Source organism: Magnolia sinica, chromosome 7 (assembly GCF_029962835.1).
Source record: "Magnolia sinica isolate HGM2019 chromosome 7, MsV1, whole genome shotgun sequence".
NCBI lineage: Eukaryota > Viridiplantae > Streptophyta > Magnoliopsida > Magnoliales > Magnoliaceae > Magnolia > Magnolia sinica.
The window spans coordinates 79,463,108-79,488,120 of record NC_080579.1 but is presented as its reverse complement, the minus strand read 5'-3'; the positions used below and the strand labels follow the sequence as shown (position 1 = coordinate 79,488,120).

Genomic DNA, 25,013 nt, shown 5'->3' with positions numbered 1-25,013 from the left:
GTTACATGGGCCCCACAGTGATATATTTATTATATCTTCATCGTTAATCTATTTTTAGAGATCATTTTAGAGCATTATCCAAAAAATTAATCATATCCAAAAATCATGACCACACCACAAATAGTGGTGGAGGTAATGACTTTCATTGCTAAACAATTCATAGGCCCACCGCAACATTTATTTTCCATCCAATCTGTACATAAGGTCACAAAGACCTGGATGAAGAGGAAAAACAAAACTCATATTGATCCAAAACATCCGTGACCCAAAAAGGGTTTCAATGGTAGCCGCTCAATCCCTCACTGCTTTTTGTAGTGTGGTCCACTTGATAGTTAGATCTGTCTTATTTTCCATCTCATGCCTTAAGACGAGCTAGCCAAATGGATGGACGGTTTGAATATAAGACATACCTTATCATCAAACTCACGGAACTTGCTGGCATCAATACAACAGCTATATAGCTGGTGTGAGAGGTACACTGGCTTCCGATAAACACGCACATACACGGTTGGCCCATCTGAGTTGATTCGGTACGATAGTGGTGTTACGAGTAAAACAGTACCCAATTCGATTTCTTCTCGTCCGTACCCAGGTGGGCCCACCCGATGTACGATCCATGAATCCCGCTCACACGTTTCAGTGGAATCCCCTCGCGCAAATCTCCTCACTAATTTCTGTCCGTCGGGAGCGCCAAAAAGCCCCTCCGCGCCAATCCCTGGCGCCACGGAGAAGAGCAAAGAAGCAGAGAAAACGCCTTTCCGCACTCCCCAAATCCCAAATTCCATTCTTCCCCACAGACAAACCGCTCTGAGTTCCAATCAATCTCTCGCTCCTCTCTTCCTCTTCAATCGTTTCTCCACGAACCAAAAGAGAGGGCAAACGAAAACCCTAAATCCTTCCCCCTCTCTATCTATTTAAAATATATCAATTCCAGAGATAATGCTTTTGCTTTGAGAAATGCCTCTGAATCTCAGTCGTTGCAAGCCATGCGTATGAGTTTGATTTCGACATTTGGAGCTTAACTTGCAATCAGGGGTCGGCATTCTAGTGGCATTACTGTGAAGATGGAAGTCGATGGTGGACTTTACCCAAATGTGCCTCCGGGGTTTTTGGCTGCAGATTCGACTAGGGCTAGAATCAAGCGCGAAGTTAATGACGATGGTGAATCTGTTATGGATGACATCGATAATCTTCCATTGAGTAAACGGATGAGAATGCTGCTTGCTGGTAAGCCGTCTGGTTCATCGTCGGGCAGTGGATCGAGTGGAAAAGTTCCAACGTTAGTATTTGGTTTTGATAAAGAAAAGAAAAAAAGAAAAATTGTTCTGTTTTTGAATCTTTTATGTTGTGTAGTGAAATGGGTGGAATTGATTTTAGTAACTTATGTGAGGTTTGGTCGCAGGTGTAACGTTGATGAGGCTGTTATAGAAGAAGCTCGCCCTTCAAAGGTATACGTGCTTTTGATAAGATTCCGGAGGAAATACACAATCCTATTTGTATTGGAGGCTTGCGCCTGCATTTCTTGCTGGTGGGGTCCACCATTTGACTATCCAAAATGTTTCATCTAGTGGGGCCCATCATGGATGGCCGTTCCTATAAAACGTGGCTTCATTGGATTTTTTTAACTTTTTTCCTCACTTCTCCTCCATTGTCCGGCATCACAGTTTCATGCATTTTCTTCTTTTTTCTTCTTATTATTATTTTAATCTTTTGCATGCTGTTGATTTTAATTTCCCCTTTTCTTCATTTTCCTTTTGGTTTGTTGATCGCGTCTGCCGCTGTCCAATTGTTCGGGGCGGTCCCAGGGGAAATTGTTTTTCCTCTAGGCAGTTGGGCCGTCTAGATTGATTGGGGCCCACCTTGTTCTGATCGGGACCCTGACCTGCCAACAATTTGTGAAGTGAGATGCAACAGATCTGGACTGTTCGAACTGATCAGGGCCTGTACCTGTCCAATTGGAAGCCCTGATCTAATGAGAAATGGGCCAGATGGGCCTAGTGGAATTCCGATTTCTGCTTTGCCTCCATGCTGATGCGGCGGCTTCAGACAACTCAGTGTGGAGCCCATATGGCAGTTTGGGCTGTCCAGATTGATCGGGGCCCACCATTTACTGATTGGGCAACTGACCTTCCCAAAAAATTGTGAAGTGGGGCCCAACAGATCTGGACCGTTCAAACTGATCAGGCCCCCGCCCCTGTGCAATTGGAGGCCATGATCTGATGACAAATGAGTCATATGTGCCAAGCGGAACAGCTGTCCGACATATACTTAGAGTGGGTTGTGTTAGTGCGGGGCCCATTGGAGTTCAGACAACAGTGTGGAGCCCCCTGGGATCGGATCTCTTGGCAAAGGGCCATTCTGTCTGGATGATCCTGACGTGGGTCCTGCTTCTATTTAATTTCACAATCCCTAGTTTCCTTACCATTTTTACCGTACATGATTTGTTGACGCTCGCTCTTGTTGCTGATCCAGGGTGCCGAGCGAGGTGCCATTCCGAAGAATGATCCTTCCCATCAGAGGTGAGATCGGTTTGCCTATTCCTCCTCTAGTGTGGTGATGACTTTGATGTGGGGCTCATCCTGAGCGGTTTTGGTCATGGTATGGGCCTTGATCTTGGGCTGCAGATTATCAGTGTATATATCACTGCCTAATAATTAGTGGGTCAATCTGGGCTGGATAACATATGTGGCTGCCTTGCTTATGTATGCTTTGGCATTTGGCGGGCAATGAAATGATACCACACCACGGCCTAACTGAATCTACTACCATGGAGAGGGCCCCTTCTGTGGGCCTTGAGATGTGGGCCTTGAAGTGGGCTTTGAGATGTGCTTTGGAATGGGCTTTGTGGGCCTTGAGATGGGTTCTGATCAATGGGCTTTGACATGAGCCTTGAGATGTGGGCCTTGCAGTGTGGGCCTTCAGAAGCCTATTCACGATGTGTATCCCTCTTCTGGAATGTTTAAGTTATTTTATGGGAGTGAGAGGAATACTTACCTGTGAATGTTTGACCATGCAGCATGCCTCGTTGCGGTAGGAATGAGGCTGGACCTTCTCGTCAGTCGGTTGATCCTTGTTATGTTCCTCGAGAGGGTCAGCATCTTTCCGATGTGGCTCGGGAAGGAGGGGCTCCTATGATCTTGAGGGGTCGTGGAGTCCGCACTCATTGGCCAGATTGGTTTAGGGATCCCCAGCCACTATTCTTCCAGGTGTTGGAGCGTACTCCCCTGTTTGGCTTGTTCAGAGTTCGTCTGAGCAAGACGAACATGGCGCTGCTATCCGTGCTGACCGAGAGGTGGCGCGCCGAGACCCATACATTTCACCTCCCTTTTGGAGAGTGGGGGATCACCCCTTATGACATTTATATGCAGCTTGGCCTTCGGTACGAGGGGGGATCCATTCCGTTCGAGGAGGACCTCCCTATCCCTACTGAGGATGATTGGATGAGTCTATTAGGGATGATGCCTGATTCCTCGGACTTTTCAGGGTTACGGTTTAAATTGCTCTGGCTATCAGCGAACTTCTCTCGCCGCATTCCTCAAACTGAGGCCGAGGCAGTTGTGAAGGCTCGTGCCTTGATTTTGTATACCCTGGGAGCAATGATCTTCTGCCATGGGAATGAGCTGGTGAGCTCCCGTCTGTTGTCGCTCGTGGCAGATATTACTTTTCCCACATCATACAACTGGAATGCGGCGCTTCTGGCCCATTTGTATGAAGGATTGGACAAGGCCAGCCGTTGTAGCAGCAGATCGTTTACTGGCTTTTACCCAGTCATTGAGGTGTGTACCAGGCCCTTCTGTTTTGCATTTTTCTTGTGAACGTGTCTTTTGATGATTGGTTCTTGTGCAGGTCTGCTTTTTTGACCACTTTCCACACCTGGGGCCCTCTTTGATAAACCGCACTCCCCCTTTCCCTCGCATGATGCTGTGGTACAAGGATAACCGCAGCCGTACTCGCCAGTTTTCCGATCTTGCCTGGAGATCAAATGTTGACGCCCTGGTTCCTGATGATGTAAGCAATGGTCTTTTCGTACCTGTCACTTCTCTGTTCGTGCTCTCGTTCTGACCTTGTATTGTTTTTGCCAGTTCCATACCAGGCCTTACTTTCGATCGGCTGCCACTCTCACTCCTGAGGCCCAAGAAGCTTTTCAGGCCTCGCGTCGTCGTCGTATTTTGGAGGATCCCCGGGTGACAAAATGGTACCTGGGAGAGACTTTTTTGGCAGTTGACTGGTAGTCCTCTTGTGCCATTTAGTCCTCCTTCTGAGCCGGCGAATTGGAGGGCAGTCCCCGAACGTGAGCTGGCAGTTGCTTTGGAGGGATACGAGGCTAGTGCTTTTGTCGATCTATCGAGGGAGTACAACTCGTGGTGTGAGCAGTACGGGATCGGCCCGATTCTTCAGAATGTTTATGCTCCGGGTGGCGGCGCGCGTTTTGCTGGAGGAAATCTTTTGAGACTCGAAGTCCTTCCGAAGGATACGGATGACTATGTACCTGATGAGTAGTGTTCTTGTCCTTTCTGTTTATGTATCATCTGTGTACATATTTCCGTATATATCAGAGTTTGTTCATCCGATGTTGCCTTTCTCATTACTTTTTAAGCCCTTCTGTTGATCCTATTGTGCTGACTGTCGATGATTGGGATCCCTCCCACTCCTTAGGTGCGCCCCATGCCTGATTCGAGCGATATTTAGGCCCGAGCGGTAGTCAGACTACCGCTCGTTGACATTTGCTGGTTCTTCTGAGTGTGTCAGTCTGCAGGTGCAGAGACAGCATGTGGGTGGTACTCGGATTACCGCACACGGTAATTCGATTACTGCCCCTGCTCATCTTTTCTTCCAGCGGGGTCCGCTCTCTTCTGTTCGTCTGAGGCTGCTATCCCTTGATATTCCTTCCCTGCTCTAATTCCTGGATCATCCCTTTTGTCTCCCTTTTGTCCCCTCTTTGTCTTGTTCTTTCTTTTGTCTTCTTGTTATCCTTTATCCCATGGTTGGAGTTGGAGAGGATCTTGATGGGCCCAACCATGATGGGAGGATGGGCCCCTTTGAGGTAAATGATGCACTTTCTTCCCCTTTTTATAATGACATGGTGGGTGGGAGCCCATTTATGAGTGGCTTTGATGGGGGATTGATGGGTGTTAATGGAGGGTTGGTAGGGCCACTTGAGGAGGTGAATGCCATTTATGGTGTGGCTCCTACCACCATTAATGGTGGGATGGGTGGTGATGGTGTGTTTGGAGAGAGTTTGGAGGATGGATGGGGGTTAGATGGTTTGGATGGGCCTATACTTGGTGGGCCATTGGTTGACGGGCTAGCCTTCAGAGACTTGGGTATGGGCATGCCATTGGATGGTGTGGATGAGGCTATGATGGTGGTGGATGGCCCGGATCTCACCATGGTTGATGGCATGGTTTTGATGGTGGAGATGGCAATTTGATTAATTTGGATGGTTTGGATAGGGCAAATGGGGCCATGATGGATGGTGTGTCCCATCTTGATGGTTTGAGCATGATTTTTGGCACGGATTACGAGGCTGTGATGGGAGGTGCAACTGATGTCGGGGATCAAAGTGATGGCCCTGTTGGTTATTGGAGTGGCTCGGGTATTGCAACACCTGGGACAGGTACCTTTCGGACAGCTCCTGATGTGATGGTTATCGGCGACTCTGGTCCGCCTGTTGCTGCTTTTCAGGACACACTTCGCGAGGCTATGGGAGAGTCTGTCTTCTTTTGTCACCATGAAATCGACTTCTTAAATGAGGGGATGCTCATTTTTTATGATTCGCCAGCTAATCTGAGCTTCCAGGTTGTCGAGGGTGTGCTAGTTCATACCTGTCGTCTGCAACCATGCGGTACTTGTTCGGGGAGGTTACACGCCTGGATAGGTAGTCTGACAGCTTCTGAGATCCCTGAGCTACATCTCTTGGGATTTAGAGAGGTCCTTCACTTTCGACGTGTTCGCCTGGATTGGCGATTGCTGAGTGCTGCATTGTATGATTGGGTTCCATCGCTGAACTTGTTCTCTTTCAATGACTTAAGAGTTAGGTCCTTCTCTGGAGGAGCTATCTTGTCTGTCTGGCCTCCCTTTTTCCCAGGAGTTGTATCTTCCTCCACCCCATCCGGTGCGGTCCTTAGATTTGGAGCCTTGGTTCGAGTTTTCGGCAGTTCTTCCCACGGTTGATGATAAAACCGGTGAGTTCTCCCTCGAGCTCTTATATGATCAGTGCTCGACTGCTCGTGGAGGTGACAGATCCGATCGCCAGCTTTAGTGCTTGAATGCACTGATATTTTGCGTTCTAGCAGAGCTGCTCTTCTCGGGATGGCGGCGGTCATCTCTAGTGGTTCTGTTTGACGCTTTCCGTCATGTCCTTGCTCACCGGAGCATTGTCTCGGTGGTACTGGCTGAGCTTTTGCTGAGTTTGTCTCAGTGTTCACTCGGGCAGACTCGTATCCTTAGGGGGTGCTGCTCCTTCCTCTAGGTATCTTCTGTTCCATCTCCTCTTTTTTTTTTTCTTTTTTTTTTTTTATAATATTTCTCATGCATGGTCCTCCATTTCTTTAGGTGTGGTTGTGAGAACACCTGTATATGACTCATCTCCTTTCTTGGCCTGACTCCCATTGCATTGACATCTTGTCTTTGCTTCTGGATGGACTCCCCCTCGGTGCCAAGGCTACGGAGTCCCTTTATCGTTGTATGTTTTCTCAGCTCCGAGGGTGGGAGGTTAGCTGGGAAGCCCCATGGCTTTGCCATGTGCCGTTGATCTGTATTGCCGCTCGTACTCCTCTGCTATTGCTGGGCTTCCGAGGGTACTGCTCTTATTATTCGGTTTGGTTCCTTCGGCAGTTTGGCTTCTGGCAGGACATACCTGACTTTGCTTTCTCAAGATTCGGGCATGCTTCTCTTCCTTTGCGTATGCCGATTCTTTGCTAGCGAGTCCAGTTTTTGTGGTAGGGCTGCCTGGATGCAACAATATTGGAGTTTGAGTCCTGGGCTCCTCCTTTGGCGACAGTGCCGTATCAGCGGTGGGTGGTGGAGCAGTCGCTTTATCGTCAGGTTCTTGGTTGGCACTTGGAAGATGATGAGGCTGATAAAGACACCCTTGGGGACTCCGCTTCGTCCTCTTCAGGGGTTGATGATTCCTTTGAAGCGTTCAAAGTGAGGCCCTTCATTGATCCTTCATTCCTGTCAGCCACGCATGGCCACCTCATATCCGAGCTTTCGGTGCTTCGCCATACCTGTGAGGACATGGCTCGTCGTTTGGTAGTGGGGCAGCGGTATGATGAGAGCATGATTGCGTCTCACCGTTCAAAGAGGGATGAGGTCTTCTACCTGCACATGGAGGTGGACAGGCTCATGCAGTGTTTATCGATGTATGAGGGAGGAGGAGGCTTGCCATGCGGTTTCTGACTCTGCTACCGGCCATCTTTATGTATTTTTGTTTAGGTCAATTTTGCAGAAAAACAATCCACTTTTATATACAAAAAGCTTTTGAGAGAAGAAAGGAATATTTTTGTTTGTGCCACATCTTGCATGTATGTTTGTGTTTGAATTAATACTTTTAGATAATGGGATCAGAACATTGGACTCAGCCCACGTCGAATTTGGCATTCTGAGTTGTTTACTTGGGATGCTGGTTCCCTGAGAACAGCGCATCCTAGGATCATGCCCCTTGGATTTGGGTAGAGTCTGACAGAATTCTTGATCCATGATTTATCTGTTCTTTGTGTCTCCTTGCTTTGATTGTTGCCTTGACTTCTCTTGTACTTGTACTTTTTTTTTTGGTTTCTTGCCACTTTTGCTCATAGCGCCTTTTTCAGGTTTTCACTATGACTAGCTTTCCGTCATTTTTGCCCGTGGCGCCCTTTCTGATTTTCACCATGTCCCGGATTTTTGCTCTTGCCTGCCCCTGGGCAGCTATGCTTTTTTTTACCCTTGGCACCTTTTCAGGTTTTCACCAAGTCCGCTACATGCCCGCTGTTTTTACTCGAGCCGCCCTTTCAGGTTTTCAACTCGCCCTTCTTGCTTAGGCACGTTATCTCTTATCTTTTCTTTTTTGAATACCTGGAAAGACGAGGAGATTTCCTTTATTGCCGGTTGATTGGCTATCTTCCTGCCTTTGTATCTGATTACAATCGTAAACTGTTTTATTTAGGTCAAACTGTTTTGTTTAGGGAAAGTGGGATAGCTTTTCTTTTTTCTTTTTTCTTTTTTTTTTTTGAGCTGTATGCCTATTTTTTTCCTCTCTTCCTTTTCTTTGAACTTGTATGGGAAAGGAATGATAGGTATAGTTCTTTGTTGTCTATTGACCTTAGCTTTATGTTTGTAATTATTGACAAAGTTAGGTGCGGTTACCTGTAATAGATTTTCACGTTGTCGGTGTTGATGGGCTCTGGAAGATCTTCTCCTCTCAGGTTAGTAAGCCGAAGGGTGCCTCCTGGGAGTACCTCCCGAATGATCAGCGGTCCATCCCACGAAGGTTTGAACTTCCCTCTGGGGTCTGGCAAGTGTGGTAGTAAAATGCGCTTCATGACCATGTCGCCGATTTTAAAGCTCCTCTTTCGGACCCTCTTGTTGTAAGCCCATGCAATCCTTCTTTGGTAGCATTGTGAGTGGCTAAGCGCGCATATGCGTTTCTCATCTGCCAGGTGCAGTTGATCGTATCTTGCTTGTTGCCACTCGCCTTCTTCGACTTTGTTTTTCAGTAGTATTCGCAGAGATGGAATTTCGACTTCAATCTGTAGTACTACCTCCATTCCGTACGTGAGTTCGAAAGGGGTTGTGCCTGTAGCAAACCGTATAGACGTCCGATAAGCCCAAAGTGCGTATGGGAGCATTTTCGACCAGTTGTGATACATCTTGACCATCTTCTCCAATATTCGAACGATTGTCTTATTTGCGGCTTCGACCCCACCATTCATTTGAGGGCGGTAGGGACTTGATCGATGGCGCTGAATTTTGAACTTTTTGAGGAACTCGCCCATTCTTTTATTGACGAACGGTGACCCGTTGTCTATAATAATGGCATGAGGAATCCCATATCGGCTAATGATGTTGTTTTTCATGAACTCTATCACATGGGATGCTGCGATGGTGGTGTAGGATGCTACTTCTATCCATTTTGTGAAATAGTCTGCCGCCACCAGGATGTATTCATGTCCGTTTGAAGCTTTGGGATTGACTCTCTCAACAATGTCAAGGCCCCATATATAGAAAGGCCATGGTGTTGTCAGATTGTACAGTTCGGAAGCAGGCGCATGGATTTGATTTGCGTGCTCCTGACAATTGAAGCATTTCCTGACATGTTTGCAGCAGTCTGTCTCCATTGTTAGCCAATAATAGCCGAGTCGTAGGATCTTTGCCATCATATGATCGTTTATGTGTGGGCTGCATAGTCCTTCGTGGATTTCTGACATGATTTGGGCTGCTTCTGTTTTATCCACGCAGCGGAGAAGGACTTGATTGAAGGATTGCTTGTAGAGGATACCACCGGTGATTGTGAACTGAGCTGTCAGTCTTTGGATAATGTGACGATTGGTTGATGCAGCTCCTTCAAGGTATTTTTGGTGCTCGAGATATACTTTGATGTTTCCGTACCATGGATGGCTGCTTGGGGAGGCCTTTGCTTCATCGATTTGCAGGTAGAAGGCGGGCTCTTCTTGAAGCTCTACGGTAAGTTCCCACCCATCGATTTCCAGACGTACCTCCAGGGTTTTCGACTTCAGATTCAAATCCGGTTACAATCAAGCACAAAGTTGATGGCGATGGTGGATGTGCAGTGGATGACGTCGATCATCTTCCGTTGAAGGAACGGATGAGAATGCTGTCTGTTGGTGGGCTATCTGGTTCATCCTCAGGCATTGAGTTGAGAGGAAGAGTTCCAACGTTAGTATTTGGTTTTTCTTTAAGTGTTCTGTTTTTGAATCTTTTGTGTTCTATAGTGAAATGGGGTGGAGTTGATTTTAGGAACTTATGTGAGGTTTGGTGGCAAGTGTTGCGTTGATGAGGCTGTTTTAGAAGAAGCTCACTCTTTAAAGGTATATATATGTTAAGAGTCGTTACTTTGTATGTTATGCTTTTGATAAGATTCGGAGGAAATGTACAGAATCCTATTTGTATGGGTGGCTTGGCGCCTGCATTTCTTGCTGGTGGGGTTCATCCTTTGACGATCCAAATGATTCATCAGATGAGGCCCACTATGGATGGCCGTGGCTATAAAACGCAGCCCCATTGGCTTTTCTTAACCTTCTTGTCTCCTTCATCTTCCAACACAGTTTCATGCATTTTTCTTTTTTACTTTTGCATGCTGTGTAAACTATATGCGGAATTGCAAAGGACCGTGCTATGCATCGAGTATGAAGATCTAATAACTGAATTAGAGGCGTACCTGATTGAAAAGCCATTGTTATAGGCTTGATGTTGTAGTCTTTCGCACCTTACACCTTAGAGAAGCACCGTGATGGGATGAAAAACTTTAGTTGTATGTAGGCTTGGGGATCTAACCCTGTTTATATAGTTTAGAGGGTTGAGGAGTTTGGAACCCCTCAAAACTCCTCTCCCTACAGGCTCTACACGAATTTGAGTATCCTAGTTCAACTAGAACATTGTGCGTGTGACACAGCTGTAGCGCACAACCCCTTACACAATTTTAGATGAATCACAACAGAGTGGGGTCCACTAGTATTCCTGATCACACAATCCAACCCTTAGGGCAATTCAGACCGTTGATCAATAAGGCCCACCTTATATAATTCTTATATTCTCCCACTTGGGCCACATCAATCAATGTCAATGATTAATCTTTGAAAACATTTTAAAAACATGTTTCAATATTAAACAAAACAACCGAATGGTTAGCCAATATAATTGTTGGATCGCGGTAGCCGTCACAACATTTAATCTTGGCGAAGTAAGACTAAGCGCAGTCACAAATATTACTAGTCTTAACGACATAGATTAGGAACTAGAAAGTGTGATATGAGAATTACACGTGTGCTATGATGGTATGTTCTTATCCTTAAGAAGTCGTGGAGCGTTAAAAAATATCTCTAACTAGACACGACTTTAGTTTTGCTTAGAACAAATTGCGCATATATAGAGAGAGAAGCAGAAATTAACTTTATATCAGAATCATCAAAACTTTTCAAATAAGATCTCTTCTATGTTTATGAAAATAAAACGCACTCAACTCTCACTAACTGAATACATTTGTAGGATCAATAAGTTCCATGGATGTTACATGCTCCTGAAATGGCGTAATCGGGAGCCCTTTAGTGAGCAGATCCGCAATCATCTGCTTAGTGCTGATGAACTTTACAGACACTAGACGATTTTGAACTTTCCTCCACAAGTTATTTGATGTCGATATGCCTCGACCTTGATGAATGCTTGTTCGGATATACTCCGGTACCCGCAAACCTGAGAAGAAACGTTATAGCCATAATGTCTGATTTGATGCTTCATGACAAGCTATGAACTCAACTTCCATAGTAGATGAGATTGTGGTTGACTGTTTCACGCTTTTCGAAGACAACCCCACCAAATATCATGAAGATGTAGCTTGAGGTGGACTTCTTTGTATTAACGCAACCAACATAATCTGCATCTAAGTATCCAACCAACTCTAAATGATCAGACCTTCTGTGTGTGAGTCCGAAGTCTTTTGTTCTTTGTAGGTAGCGCAACACTTTCTTTGCATCTATTCAATGTTATATTCCTGGATTAGATAGATATCTGCCCAACATTTCAACTGTAAAGGCAATATCCGGCCGCATGCAGACTTGACATGATGCTCCATACTACTTGCGTCATTGTTTGAATTATCTCCGATATTATCAAAATATCTCCTATATTATCGTTATATCTAGCTTGGCAATATTGATAACATTGGTAGCGATACCGATAACACTGTTAGTATTAGAAATTTCAGGCATCAACAATGTATCGCCAAGTATCACCAACGTATTAATATTGCAAATATTTTCAATTGTGTGAAGTCTAAGCATTCGCTTGTATTGCCGATGTATTGATATTGTCAATATTTTTGACTGCATAAATTCTAGGTAACGCTTGCATCACAAGTGTATTACGATATTTCAATAATATTGCCAACATAGAGATATCATAGAAAGTTTGTTTATTAAAGAAAATTCTATTTCATTTTTTTATGAGAACATTTGTAATGAGTTTTCAATTTTTCGTTGCTAATATTGATAATATCTCAATATTATCGTTATCGCAACATGTGCGATATTAAGACCACAATCTCCCGTTTCCTTTCTAGTCGTTGATGATTTTTTTGGCAAAATATCATAAGTTGCCGATATTTTGCAATATTAATGGAAGTTTGGATGGTTAGACGGGATGGATGGGATGGTTAGATTGTTTCTTATGACAACACATGCTTTTAAGCCCCCATTAAATGGAAACTTGCTGTGTATACATTCTTTTTGCAAACTTTTTATTCCTAAATATTCAAATATGTGTATTTTAGCATCTCCTAATGTTCCACTGAAAATTCTACCGTTTTCCCCATGTTTTCCCTCATTTCCGGTTATCAACAATATTATCAGGGATATTGATATTGTTTCTGTATCCCCAGCCAGCAAAACTTGTAGCGATACCAATACTTCGAACACTGACTGACGCATAGGAAAATCCTTCATTCGATTCTTTTCCAAATCATTCTCAAGACACTGGAACTGGCCGAATTTATCACCCTTTATACCGGGTGATTGTTCAGGAGCACAGTTTCGCATGCCATACCTTTCGAGTATGTTATCAATATAGGCTCAATGCAACAGGCTAAGCGGTCCACCTAATCTGTCTCGGCGTATCTCAATGCCGATCACATAAGAGGTATTACCGAGATCCTTCATCTCAAACCTTTTATATAGGAATTTCTTGGTATCGCTCAAAATTCTTGCGACACTGCTAGCCAACAAAATGTTATCGGCATACAAAACCAATCTGACAAACTTACTCCCATTTATTTTAACGTAGATACATTCATCTGCAGTGTTTTCTACGAAACCATATGAGGAAATCACTTCATTAAACTTCAGATACCACCATCGCGATGCTTGTTTCAACCCATAGATGGATTTCTTTAGTTCACAAAACATATGTTTTAAGCCTTCGGCTACAAAACCTTCAGGTTGTAACATATATACGTTTTCGTTTAGATTGCCACTGAGAAACGTAGTCTTTACATCCATCTAATGTAGCTCCAAATCCATATGAGCCACAAGAGCCATTATGATCATGAATGAGTCTTTCTTAGATTCCGGTAAGAGAGTCTTCTTAAAATCAATGCATTTATGTTGGTAAAAACCTTTAGCAACAAGTCTGACTTTATATCTTTCGACAGTACCCTTGGAGTCCCGTTTGGTTTTGGACACCCATTTACAACAACTTGGCTTTATTCCTTAAGGTAATTCAACAAGATCTCATACTCTATTGTCCTTCATGGATTTCAACTAATCCTCCATGGTATCAATGCATCGAGAATGGTTGGCACTTTGTTTGACTTGTGTAAAGGATTCAGGATCCTTTTCCAACCCTATGTCAAATTAGTGCTCCTACGAATATACGATGCACTCGTCTAGAATCGCAGGCCTCCTTTCTCCATTTGATCTTCTCAATGGCTCACCCTTATGAGTATGATTTTGATTTCCTTCATTAGTGGGTTGTTCATCGTGGTGATCTGCATAACCATAGGCTCAACTGCAGGATTTATACAAACGTGGTCCGGAATGACTGCGACGGAAGTCTCAATCCTTTCTTCATTGAATACAAAATCCCTAATGTTTGTACTCTCACTATTTTCAGTATCTTTAATGAATCTGGCATTCTCAGTCTCAATAATCCTGATGAAGTGGGAAGGACGGTAGAATCAATAACCTTTTGACCTTTTTGAGTATCTTATAAAGAAACAACTTATATTTTTGGGATCGAGCGTTCTTTCATGCGGGTTATAAACTTTGGCCTCAACAGGACATCCCCAAATATGTAGATATCGGAGACTTGACTTTCTCTTATTCCACGACTTAAAAGAGGTTTTGCTTACAGCCTTACTGGGGACCTTGTTAAGGATATGAACTGTTGTTTCAATCGCACCACCCCGCAAAGATTCCAGCAATATCGAATTACTAATTAAGCTACGCACCATATCCATAAGGGTGCAATTGCGTCTTTCAGCCATCCCATTCCGCTTTGGGGTCCTAGGCATGGTGTATTGGGCGACAATGCCACAATCTTGTAGGTATCTAGCGAAGGGTCTTAGATTGCTAGTCCTAGATTGCGACCCGATTTGTCATATCTGTCATAGTATTCACCTCCATGGTCAGACCTGACGACCTTAATGTTCCCATTGAGTTAATTTTCAACTTTAGCCTTATAAATTTTAAAGGCATCTATGACATCTGATTTTTCAACGATAATATAAAGGTACCCGAAACGAGAGTAGTCATCTATAAAGGTGATAAAATATTTGTGCCCACCCCAGGATGCTGTAGGGAATGGTCCACAAATATCTGTGTATCACTTCCAAGAGTTCTATACTCATTGTTGCACCCTTCTTTCTGGTTCTGATCTGTTTACCATTAATACAATCAACACACATTTTATAGTCGAAGAAGTCAAGAGAATGAAGAATCCCTCCTCACACCAGCCTATGCAATCTCTCACGAGAGATGGCGTAATCGCCTATGCCACAACATGGAAGAATTTTCGTAGTCTAGTCTTTGTTTAGATCCTACTTTATTTCCATGTAGGGCATTTACATTATAAACGTGTGAGGCATTCAAGCCTAGTTGGTATAGATTGTTCATCATAGAGCCAGTGCCAACTATAATTGAATTAAAGTAAATACTAAATCGTTTATTATCAAATTGAAAAGAATAACCTAATTTATCCAAACGAGAAATAAAGATTAAATTACGCCTCATAGAAGGCACACAAAATGTATCTACTACATACTCTGACTGTCTCCAAGTTAATTTTAACGCTATTGCCTACGTATACTGAGCATTTCGCATCAGTTGGTAGCCTACTCTGTAGCAAGTCCTGCATAGAAATACTGATGGGGATATCAGAGGACCTACTCGAGTGTACCAAAGACGGAGACAACCACTTACATCAATGCAGCTTTCTATGTGAATGGGAATCGAGTTCTAGATGGGGCCTGCCAGGCCATTTTGAAGGCCCCACATGCATTGGACGTGCATCAGGAAGACCCCACCTTGGGATGATGCATGTGGGTTGCTTAGGAGATTATTATAGTTGTAGGATTTCTATTTCGTGTCGATCCGATCATTGGATCTTGTCGATTAGGCCATCGGGCCACCAAATCTTTTAAATTTGGGCCCTTACGACTCCGATTTTGCTTTCTTTATGGTTTTTGTTATTTTTAGGAGTTATTTGATGGTTGAGATTGATAATATATGTTTTAATTTTCTTATTTTGGATTATAGGCAACTTTACTTAAGTGAGTGACATAGTTGTAATTATGCTGAATTTTAATTCCGAATTTTTTAATTATAAAACCACAAGGGAAGTGGAGTTCCAACCCTAATGGAGATTTGAGAAGAAAAAAAAGAAGAAGAGAAGCTCTTTTGTGTGAAGGAATTTTTCTCATTGTTTTCTAGGGTTTCTTTTTTTTTGAAAAAAAAACCCTCCCTTCCAATTGAATTGTGGAAGGGTACAAACTTGTTTGGTGGTGGATTCTCCAAGGTATTCTTCTTCTCTTGTTTTCCTCTTTTCCCTTCCATTACAACCTTTTAAACCCTATATATTCAATTTCCTCTTTTCCCCAATTTCTAAAAACCCTAATTCCAAAATCCACAATTCCTATGAACCCTAATTTTCCAAATTTCAGATTTTCTTCTTCCTAACCCTAATCATAAAACCTACTAGTCATTCCCTTGAGTTTGGAACATGCCTATGCTAAATTGGAAGTTCTATCCTTTCATCGGTCTTAGTTTTAGTTGATTTATGTGATTTCTTAGCATGCGGGTATGTTATTTAGGTCAAATCAGATTTTATTTCCTGTTATTTACTTTTAATTACTTGGCGGATTAGCATCTTTTGTTAATTGAATTACTTTATGGACTCTTTCATAATCTCGACGTTGCTCGCTAGCATTAAATCATGCGTCCTGCATCAAATTTGGTATCAGAGAATAGGTTTAGCATAGGATTTTTGTGTTACATCTAGGTTAGAGTCACATCTAGGGTTAGTAGAGTATGGATTGCCTATAGGATCATATTGCTGAAATTTTGTTGGAGTATCTTATTGCTGAATTTTCAGTTCGTGGCCCCACTTATACCATTGCTGAAATTTCAGCATAGATTTCAGGTTGTCACATTACTGAATTTTTAGCTTGTAATTTTCGGATTACACACGTGTTGAATTTTCAGTTTGGCACTCTTGGATTACTATCTTGCTGAATTTTCAACATAAGATTTGAGGATAGCCACTTGCTGAATTTTCTGGTTATTGTGCCTAGCGTGATCTCTAGGTTAGTACCTATCATTGTCATCACATTGTCCTAGGACCTAGAGTTTCCCTTTTGGAGTTACCTTGTGTATGCCCTCACTCGTTCTGGACGTGGCTTTAGTCTACATCTTACTATGAATCTAGAGCAGATTGACAAGGCTTTTAACGCTATCAACAACCATTTGACGACTATTGAAGCACACAATAGGACCACCACAACTCAATTGACTGTGATTGATGCACGTGTCAATTGGTTCAAAGCCTCCCTTCAGGCAACTTCGACACTCGGGAGATGTCCAATCACAAGTCGGGAATCAAGTTGAGACTCTGCCACTTGCAATTATTAGCCGCACCTTAAGTCAAAATATAGAAAGTGATGATTGGCGCAATGATTCAATTTTCCACACTTATGCCAATGTGGTTGCAAAAACTGCAAGGTGATCATTGATAATGGCAGTTGCATCAATGTGGTATCTGCTCGCACCGTGGACTGCTTAGGTGTGCTAGTCGTTCCTCACACTCAGCCCTATTGAGTCTCATGGGTTGATACATCTTCAATTCTGGTTTCCCAACGTTGTCCTATTCTCATCCAGTTTTGTTCCTATATGGACACGTTGTGGTGTGATGTTTTGCCTATGGATATAAGCCACATCATTTTGTGTAGGCCTTGGTTGTATTCCATGGACGCAACACTATTCGGTCGCTTGAATACGTGTTCGTTTCTGTATGGAGGCAAAAGGATTGTCTTCAAGTCTCTCCCGCCCAAAAGTATCCCTAAAAAGGAGGACATCACGACATGTGGTCCAGAAGATGTGACGAAACTCCAGCTTGAGTCTCTTCCTATAGTTTATGCCAAAGAATCTGAAAGAGGGACTAAAACTAATTTGACGTTGTATGCCCACGTGGCAAGTGAGGTCACACCTAAGATTATTATGGAGATGCCACCTGAGGTTACACCTGAGGGTAGTGTAGACTGTAGAGTTACCATATGAGGTGAGTCCAATATTGGAGGAGTCCAGTGTTGTTATTCTAGAGGACATAACGGATGAGTTTACACCTGTGCGGGACATTCACGCATTGACTCTACCAAACCTTCATCACGATCAAATGAGTCTTGGGGAGGAAGTGGATTTGGAAAGACAAGTAGATGAGCCTAGGACCCTTATAGATTGCATACCCATGTTTGTGTTCCATAGGCCTTCAGAGTTTACACATGCATCTACACAACATATGTATGACTTGCATATGGAGATTGGAAAAAGAATCAATACAAGTAATGAAACATACAAAATGATTGCTGACTCACACCATAGGTTTAAGGAGTTTGTTATGGGTGATAAAGTCATGATTAAAAAACATCAAAAAGGTTTCCACAAAGAACTAAAAAAAAATTACAAGCCTGTAACATTGGAGCATATAAAATATTGAAAAGACTGGGCTCGAATGCTTACTTAATAGATCTTCCACCTAACATGGGTATCGGTCTCACATTTAATGTGGAAGATCTTGTACCGTTTCATGGACCTTCCCCTAACCCTCACATGAATTTGGATAATGATGCCCCTGACCTGTCTCAAAACCCATGGCCATCACCTGACCCCTCTTCTCAACCTTTACCATCCGTACCATCCATACCTATGAGAAGAGAGGAGATGGAGGATATTTTAGATGAAGAAGCAGTTTCTACACTACATGACGGTTACCACGAGTTCCTTGTCAAGTGGAAGGGCAGACCAAAATCAAACAGTATGTGGATTACAGAGGTAGAGCTTCAACAACGAGACTCGGATCTCCTTGAGCATCACTGCAGCTTTATTTCGCCAGAGGCGAATTCTCTTCAGTCGAGGGGAATTGATGGGGACATCAGAGGACTTACTCGAGTGTACCAGAGACAGAGACGACCACCCACATCAGCGCAACTTTCTTTATGGATGGGAGACGAGTTCCAGATGGGGCCCGCCAAGCCATTTTGAAGACCCCACATGCATTGGACGTGCATCAGGAAGACCCCCACCTTGGGATGATGCATGTGGGTTGCTTAAGAGATCATTTTAGTTGTAGGATTTCTATTTCGTGTCGATCTTATCGTTGGATCTTGTCGATCGGGCCACCAGATCTTTTAGATCTGGGCCCCTTGGACTCTAATCTTGCTTTCTTTATGTTTTTTGTTTTTTTTAGGAGTTATTTGATGGCTAAGATTGATATATATGTTTTAGGTTTCTTATTTTGGATGATGGGCAACTTTACTTGGGGTCGTTTGTCACCACGGATTGGAGGGGATTGGAGGGGGTTTCAAATCCCTTGGTTGTTTGGCAGCATAAAGTAACTGGGGGTTTCAAATCCCCTGGCTGTTTGGCAGCATAAAGTAACTAGGGGTTTCAAATCCAATCTTTGAGGGGGTTTCAAATCCCCTGGTTGTTTGGCAACATAAAGTAACTGGGGGTTTCAAATCCAGTCTTTAAGGGGTTTTCAAATCCCTTGGTTGTTTGGTAGCATAAAGTAACCGGGGGTTTCAAATCCAGTCTTTGAGGGGGTTTGTAATCCACGGTGAGAACTTGGATTACACTTAAAATCATTTCAGTAGTTGCAGGTGTAACATGTGTGTCACTATTCACTATCATTCTATTGGGCACATGGCCCGCTAATGATGATCAGCACCGTCCAAACATTGTCCATGTAAATCAGCACCGTCCAAAGATTGTTCATGTAAATCAACGATTAAAAATCGTTGGTTAGTCACTCAGACATGATCTTGTGCTTGTGGCCCATCCAAGACTTGGAACTTCATCATTTTCGGGCAAAACATATATTTCAACGTGCTTATCACAACTATTGTGTCAAAAATTACATATCTCACTAATTAGAGGTATTAAAATTGATTTAGTAATTAAATTCAAACCCCTGCAAATATACCATGCACGGGTGCTTTTGGATTAAAGTTGATTCACACTCCAGGGTGCCAAACACACTGGGAGAATTTCAAATCCAGGGGGTCTCAAATCATGGGGGTTCCAAATCCACGCTCCCAAACAGGCCCTTAAGTGAGTGGCATAGTTGTAATTATGCTGAATTTTAATTTCGAACTTTTTAATTATAAAACCACAAGGGGAGTGGAGTTCCAACCCTTGTAGAGATTTGAGAAGAAAAAAAAGAAGAGACAAGCTCTCTTTTGTGAAGGAAGTTTCCTCATTGTTTTCTAGGGCCCTTCCAATTGAATTGTGGAAGGGCACAAACTTGTTTGGTGATGGATTCCCCAAAGTATTCTTCTCTTGTCTTTCTCTTTTCCTTTCTATTACAACCTTTTAAACCCTATATATTCAATTTCCTCTTTTCTCCAATTTCTAAAAACCCTAATTCCAAAATTCACAATTCCCATGAACCCTAATTTTCCAAATTTCAGATTTTCCCCTTCGTAACCCTAATCATAAAACCTACTAGTCATTCCCTTGAATGTGAAACGTGCTTATGCTAAATTGGAAGTTTTATCCTTTCATCGATCCAAGTTTTAATTGATTTATGTGATTTCTTGGCGTGCGGGCATGTTATTTAAGTTAAATCAGATTTTATTTCCTATTATTTACTCTTAATTACTTGGTGGATTAGCATCTTTTGTTAATTGAATTACTTTATGGACTCTTTCATAATCTCCACATTGCATGCTAGCATTGAATCATGTGTCCTGCATCAAATACTTATGTGAATAGTTGTTCCAGAATCTATCCACGAAGAATCTACCGACACATCAATTAGATTAGATTCAAAACAGACCAGGATAATATTATTACCCTTCTTTACGAGCCATTGCTTGTACTTTATGCAGTCTTTCTTCTGATGGCTAGGCTTCTTGTAGAAGAAGCAATTATTGTTTTTAGCCCGCTTGTTGCCCAATCCATTCCCAAGTTGATTTTCATGATTTCTAGTCAGAGGACTTGAGGATTCTTTATTAGAACCTTATTTCATTTTTCTCTTCCCATTATGTCCATGCCCATGTCCATACCCATGTCCTGAGGTTACTAAATTAACATTTTGTGCCTTGCTTAGTGTCTTGATCCTTTCCTCTCGGACACACTGAGAAATCAGTTCGTCCAACGTCCATCTATCATTTAGTGTATTATAATTCACTAGGAATGTATTGTATTGAGGATGTAAGTTGTTCACGACTAAGTGAACTAGTTGGTCATCTTTAACTTCTAACCCCAATGAGTGGATCTTAGAAACCACTTCGATCTGCTCTACGAATGTTTCATTTTCCATCATAGGATGAACGGGTTAATTTATTCAATAAGAAACCCACTTCAACCTTATTCGATTTCTTGAATCGGTTTTCCATTTTGATCAAGAAAACTTTGGCCTTAGCCACATTAGGCATGACACCCCTCATTGTCTCAGAAATCGAATGCTTTAGCGTTTGAGTTGTAATTGTAACTGATTACAAAATATACTCACATTAGATGATTGTTTACATAAAACAATTCATGAATAAAACCGAATATCAAGCAAAATTTATTACAAGTTCAATTGATTAGGGCCTTCAATCGAACTCTCCAGGATGAAGGTGGGTCCAACCATTCCATCCTAGCGAGAATCGGTCACATTATCATCACTCTTCCTGTTGGAGGGAGTCATAATATGCAAGTGACTCTCTTGAACATGAAGCTAAGTGATGCCAATCATATAAATCTTAAAACACTTAACACCTGCAGGTGAGATGAGTCTCTCAAGCTTACATAACCAACACCGTTTACTTCATACCATCTACATCCTTGCCAAATGGTTATCGGTTGCATTTTCGTCACTGTTCGCATTAAATGTAAACGCAACTTTATGCAATCCTTTAACTTAATCCCAATATAACAAGTTCCAATTCGTGAAATTTTTTACTGATTGAGGTCACTATGGTGGCTAACACAAGTAGATCAAATCCCATGAATTTGGAGTCAAGATTGCGACTTTAATCCCGCCTTCAATGGATTATCTAAAATCGGTTCAATTTGCCCTAGAAGTTGGTTGGTATTGATTGTTGAAAAAATGAGAAACAGATGATTAGGCTTCGCTTTCTTAATTCCAAATTTCCAGTGGTCCATTTTAACTTCTAAAAGATGGGTAATGAGGGCCAAATTGGGTCCAATCAGAACTTTGTTCATATGATCTTAACTCCACCAATGAGCATCCCAGTTCTGGCCCTTAACATTCACAAGATGGCACCCAGATTGAATATTTAATATGATTTAAATAGATAATCATATCCTTACATTAGGGTCCATAAAATGGATGGTTCAGACGCTCAATTGTGCCTATTTTATACGAAATAGATGGTTCATATCTAGGATAACAAGGCCCATAAATAGGCCCTCAATGTGTTAAAGAGGCCCATACATAATCTCTAAATGGGCATTAAGATTGGGCCTTGATTTAAACAAGATATGGTCCTTATTAGGGCTTAAAGATGGCCCGCAAACAACCTTAAAAGCAGGCCTAAGATTAACAACTTAGGGCCCAAATTGAATTAAAATATGCCCATACGAAAGTCTACTCCCGCTCATGATATGGCCCAACACTGGACTAGGAACTGATGCAACACTCGACCGGGAACTGGGGTTGGTCCATAGACTAAGCCAGTCGGTTCACCAAATGGGTTTGAACCCAATCCGATGGCCCGCGCTCGGGCCCAATACACGAGTAAAAGGAAAAAGGAGATACAGGGCAAGTACTACAAAGAAGAATTACAAAGAAGATGAGACCACCTATTATGGAGTAGTAAAATGGATAATCGAGTTAGATTTCACTATCTTTCATCAAATGGTATTTTATCATGATTAGGTCAGAGTGGAAGACAAGACCAATGGTTGCATTGTTGATCCCGAGTCAAATTTGGTAATGGTAAACATAGAAAAATTAAAGGACATGAGAAGGAAGGAGATGAACCATTCATACTTGCATCCCAAGCAAGTCAAATATTCTAAGGATCAAATAAGGCTTGGATGATATGTTGCTTTAATGGCACCAAAAAGATTGACAAAAGATGTGGACACACTTGAAGATCCGACTATGTTTTCTTCTTCTGGAGGCAAGAATGCAAATTTAAAATATATTCTAAAGGAAATTGACTACGAGTTATAAACAATTTGTTTGTTATCATACTTTGTGTTAATTCATTTGACATTTATCTGATGTAAAAAAATATCTTTATAAATGAATTTCTATTTGCATGATGATTTTTTTATATAATTGTATCTATAGACAAGCTTAAATAGGTCAATAGCTGAGGAGAACATGTCAACTTCACAAGCATACGTATCAAAAAATGCAGGTAAATACAATTCCTTCATTACCATGATAATTTAATACATTAGTTTAAATAATTTTATTTTGATACAATGTGAGTTTTGTATGGGTTAGGAACTTCTTCGTCGTCAAAAAATAAGCTTGTGATAACCTTAAATGCATTTGGACAACTTGTGGGCGAACACTCGCATAGGTTGGCTACAAGAAGTGGAGATCTAGTTCGCACCTATGTCTCTATTGCCATCAAAGATTGACGTGCAGTGCCAAAAAGTAAGAAAGAAGAATTTTGGAAGCTCTTACAGGTGGGATATAACAACATTTCCTATGAAATAAATTAACCATTATGCTTTTTCTGCTTCAGGTAAATTCAATCTCAATTTTTCTTATAGGACGAGTTTGTTATTCCTTAGTCTTACAAGGATAAATGCTTTAAAAGCATGTCTGAGGTCTTTAGGAAGTACAAGACCAAATTGAGGACGAAGTACCTTGATCCCCATACAAATCATGATGATAAATTAAACAACTGTCCATCAAGAGTTAGGCTTGAAGATTGGGAATCGTTCATTCCACATAATTTGGATCCCAAAACTGTAGAACAAAGGAAAAAATGTTGAGAATAGGAAGAATATGAAAATTTACCATACGAGTGGCAGGCGTGGCCACGCGAGAATCAAGGAAGAAATGGTAAGTATTGATAGTTATATGCAACTTAAATCTTTTAGTTGCTTTGTTTTCTTAATAACTGATAATGTGAAATTCATCCAAATATAGAAACGCCAAAAGAAAGATGGTGACACCCCCATTAGTAGATTGTATAATATTGCAGGACAAAGTCAAAGAGTTACTTTCTAGCCAAGGAAGTAATTCACACGACATCCTCAACGATCCATTAACTCAAGTGTTTGGTCCTGATACAAGGGGTCGTGTTGGAGGTGTTGGGACCACCATTTCCCGAACACAAATCAGGGGGTGCGTTGCAGCTCTTGAAAAGATATCTTCATATAAGGGAAAAATAGACGAGCAATCATCCACAATTCAAGAGCTATCGTCTAAAGTAAATTTTCTTATGTGAGAAATTGGGGGTATCAAAGAGATGATGCAGGTCAATTTTCATTGGAATCCTTTTAAAAAAATTTTAAATATTAATAATTTTTCTTCAATTATCGTATATAACACATGGTGTGGAACTTTATTACGGCAGCAGCGCATGACTTCAGGCTTCAAAGCAAACACATCGGTTCATCCGGAGAATCCACAATCGACTGGTGTACCTTCAGTTGGGAATCATCAATGTGTAGAGAGAATGCGTCCATGCAAGTTGTACTCTTGGCGTAGAGAGCTCGTTGCTCAAGGGAGAGTTGTTTTGGTAGATGGGCCCCCCAAATGATTCATGGCAAACCTCTTCGGGAAGATTCATACAAGGTTGCCATTGATATCATTGTGAAAGGAGATGTCGAATTGCCTGAGCCAAATGGATATCATCTGACTTTAGGCGAAGTTGGAACTGGGTCATTTGTTGCATGGCATCATCACTTTGTTTGGTTCACCGATTAGAGTCTATTGTGCTGTCTGTTGGAGTTGGACAATTCACCTTTTTGTGCAATTCTATTAAACTTTTATTTTAATTAATGTTTTCTGAATTCAGTAGTTCTTTGTTCTTTCCCTTTTGAATGTCTGTCATTTATATTCTCTGTTTGAAGGTTGTGTTTTGATCTGTTCTAACCTTTCAAATATGCAGTACTTACAACAGCACTAACTTCTGACAATTTTTGAACCAGGTGCATGAAATTTTGCAGAGAATACATGAAAGAAAGCTCGTCAATTTCATTGAGTGGGCCCCTGCTAGCATGCAGGTTTATATCCACTTAAGCAAAGTTCAACTTGATTTAATTTAGTCCCTCCTGCCTCATTTTTTTGGGTATCACATCGTTCACATGATTCTTTTGCAGGTTGCCTTGTCTAGAAAATCTCCATATGTTCAAACAGCTCATAGAATAAGAACTGCTGGTTTTCTTTAGTTAAATCTCTATTTGTATCCAACAACTGTACTTAGTTCTTGACTTCATGTACTCTTCCTAAAACTTAGCAACTTTATTGAAATTTCTTCCGGTCATGAATTTTGATTTTTAAACTCAACTGTTTTATTTCTTTTGGTTGGATTACCAAAATGCTTAAAATAGATATTTGAAGGATTCATTTTTTTTTTTTTTTAATGTTTCCACACTCTTTAATAGGTTAGT

The 25,013-nt window shown here is 41.8% G+C and overlaps 1 protein-coding gene and 1 long non-coding RNA gene across 2 annotated transcripts; both read left to right on the top strand.

Annotated features, from left to right (window-relative positions):
* Positions 1 to 743: 743 nt before the first annotated feature.
* LOC131251492 (protein MAIN-LIKE 1-like) lies at positions 744 to 4,779 on the top strand. The gene is made up of 6 exons (XM_058252242.1): positions 744 to 1,279; positions 1,403 to 1,448; positions 2,473 to 2,519; positions 3,017 to 3,776; positions 3,847 to 4,008; positions 4,083 to 4,779. Exons 1-6 carry the CDS (start codon positions 1,065 to 1,067, stop codon positions 4,230 to 4,232), a joined length of 1,380 nt encoding a protein of 459 aa, XP_058108225.1. The 5' UTR covers positions 744 to 1,064; the 3' UTR covers positions 4,233 to 4,779.
* Positions 4,780 to 9,688: 4,909 nt separating this feature from the next.
* On the top strand, positions 9,689 to 25,009 carry LOC131251494 (uncharacterized). Its single transcript, XR_009173891.1, has 6 exons — positions 9,689 to 10,028; positions 22,729 to 22,798; positions 22,888 to 23,075; positions 23,163 to 23,457; positions 23,545 to 23,875; positions 23,975 to 25,009. It is a non-coding gene; the product is annotated as an uncharacterized LOC131251494 (long non-coding RNA).
* The last annotated feature ends 4 nt before the right edge of the window (positions 25,010 to 25,013 follow it).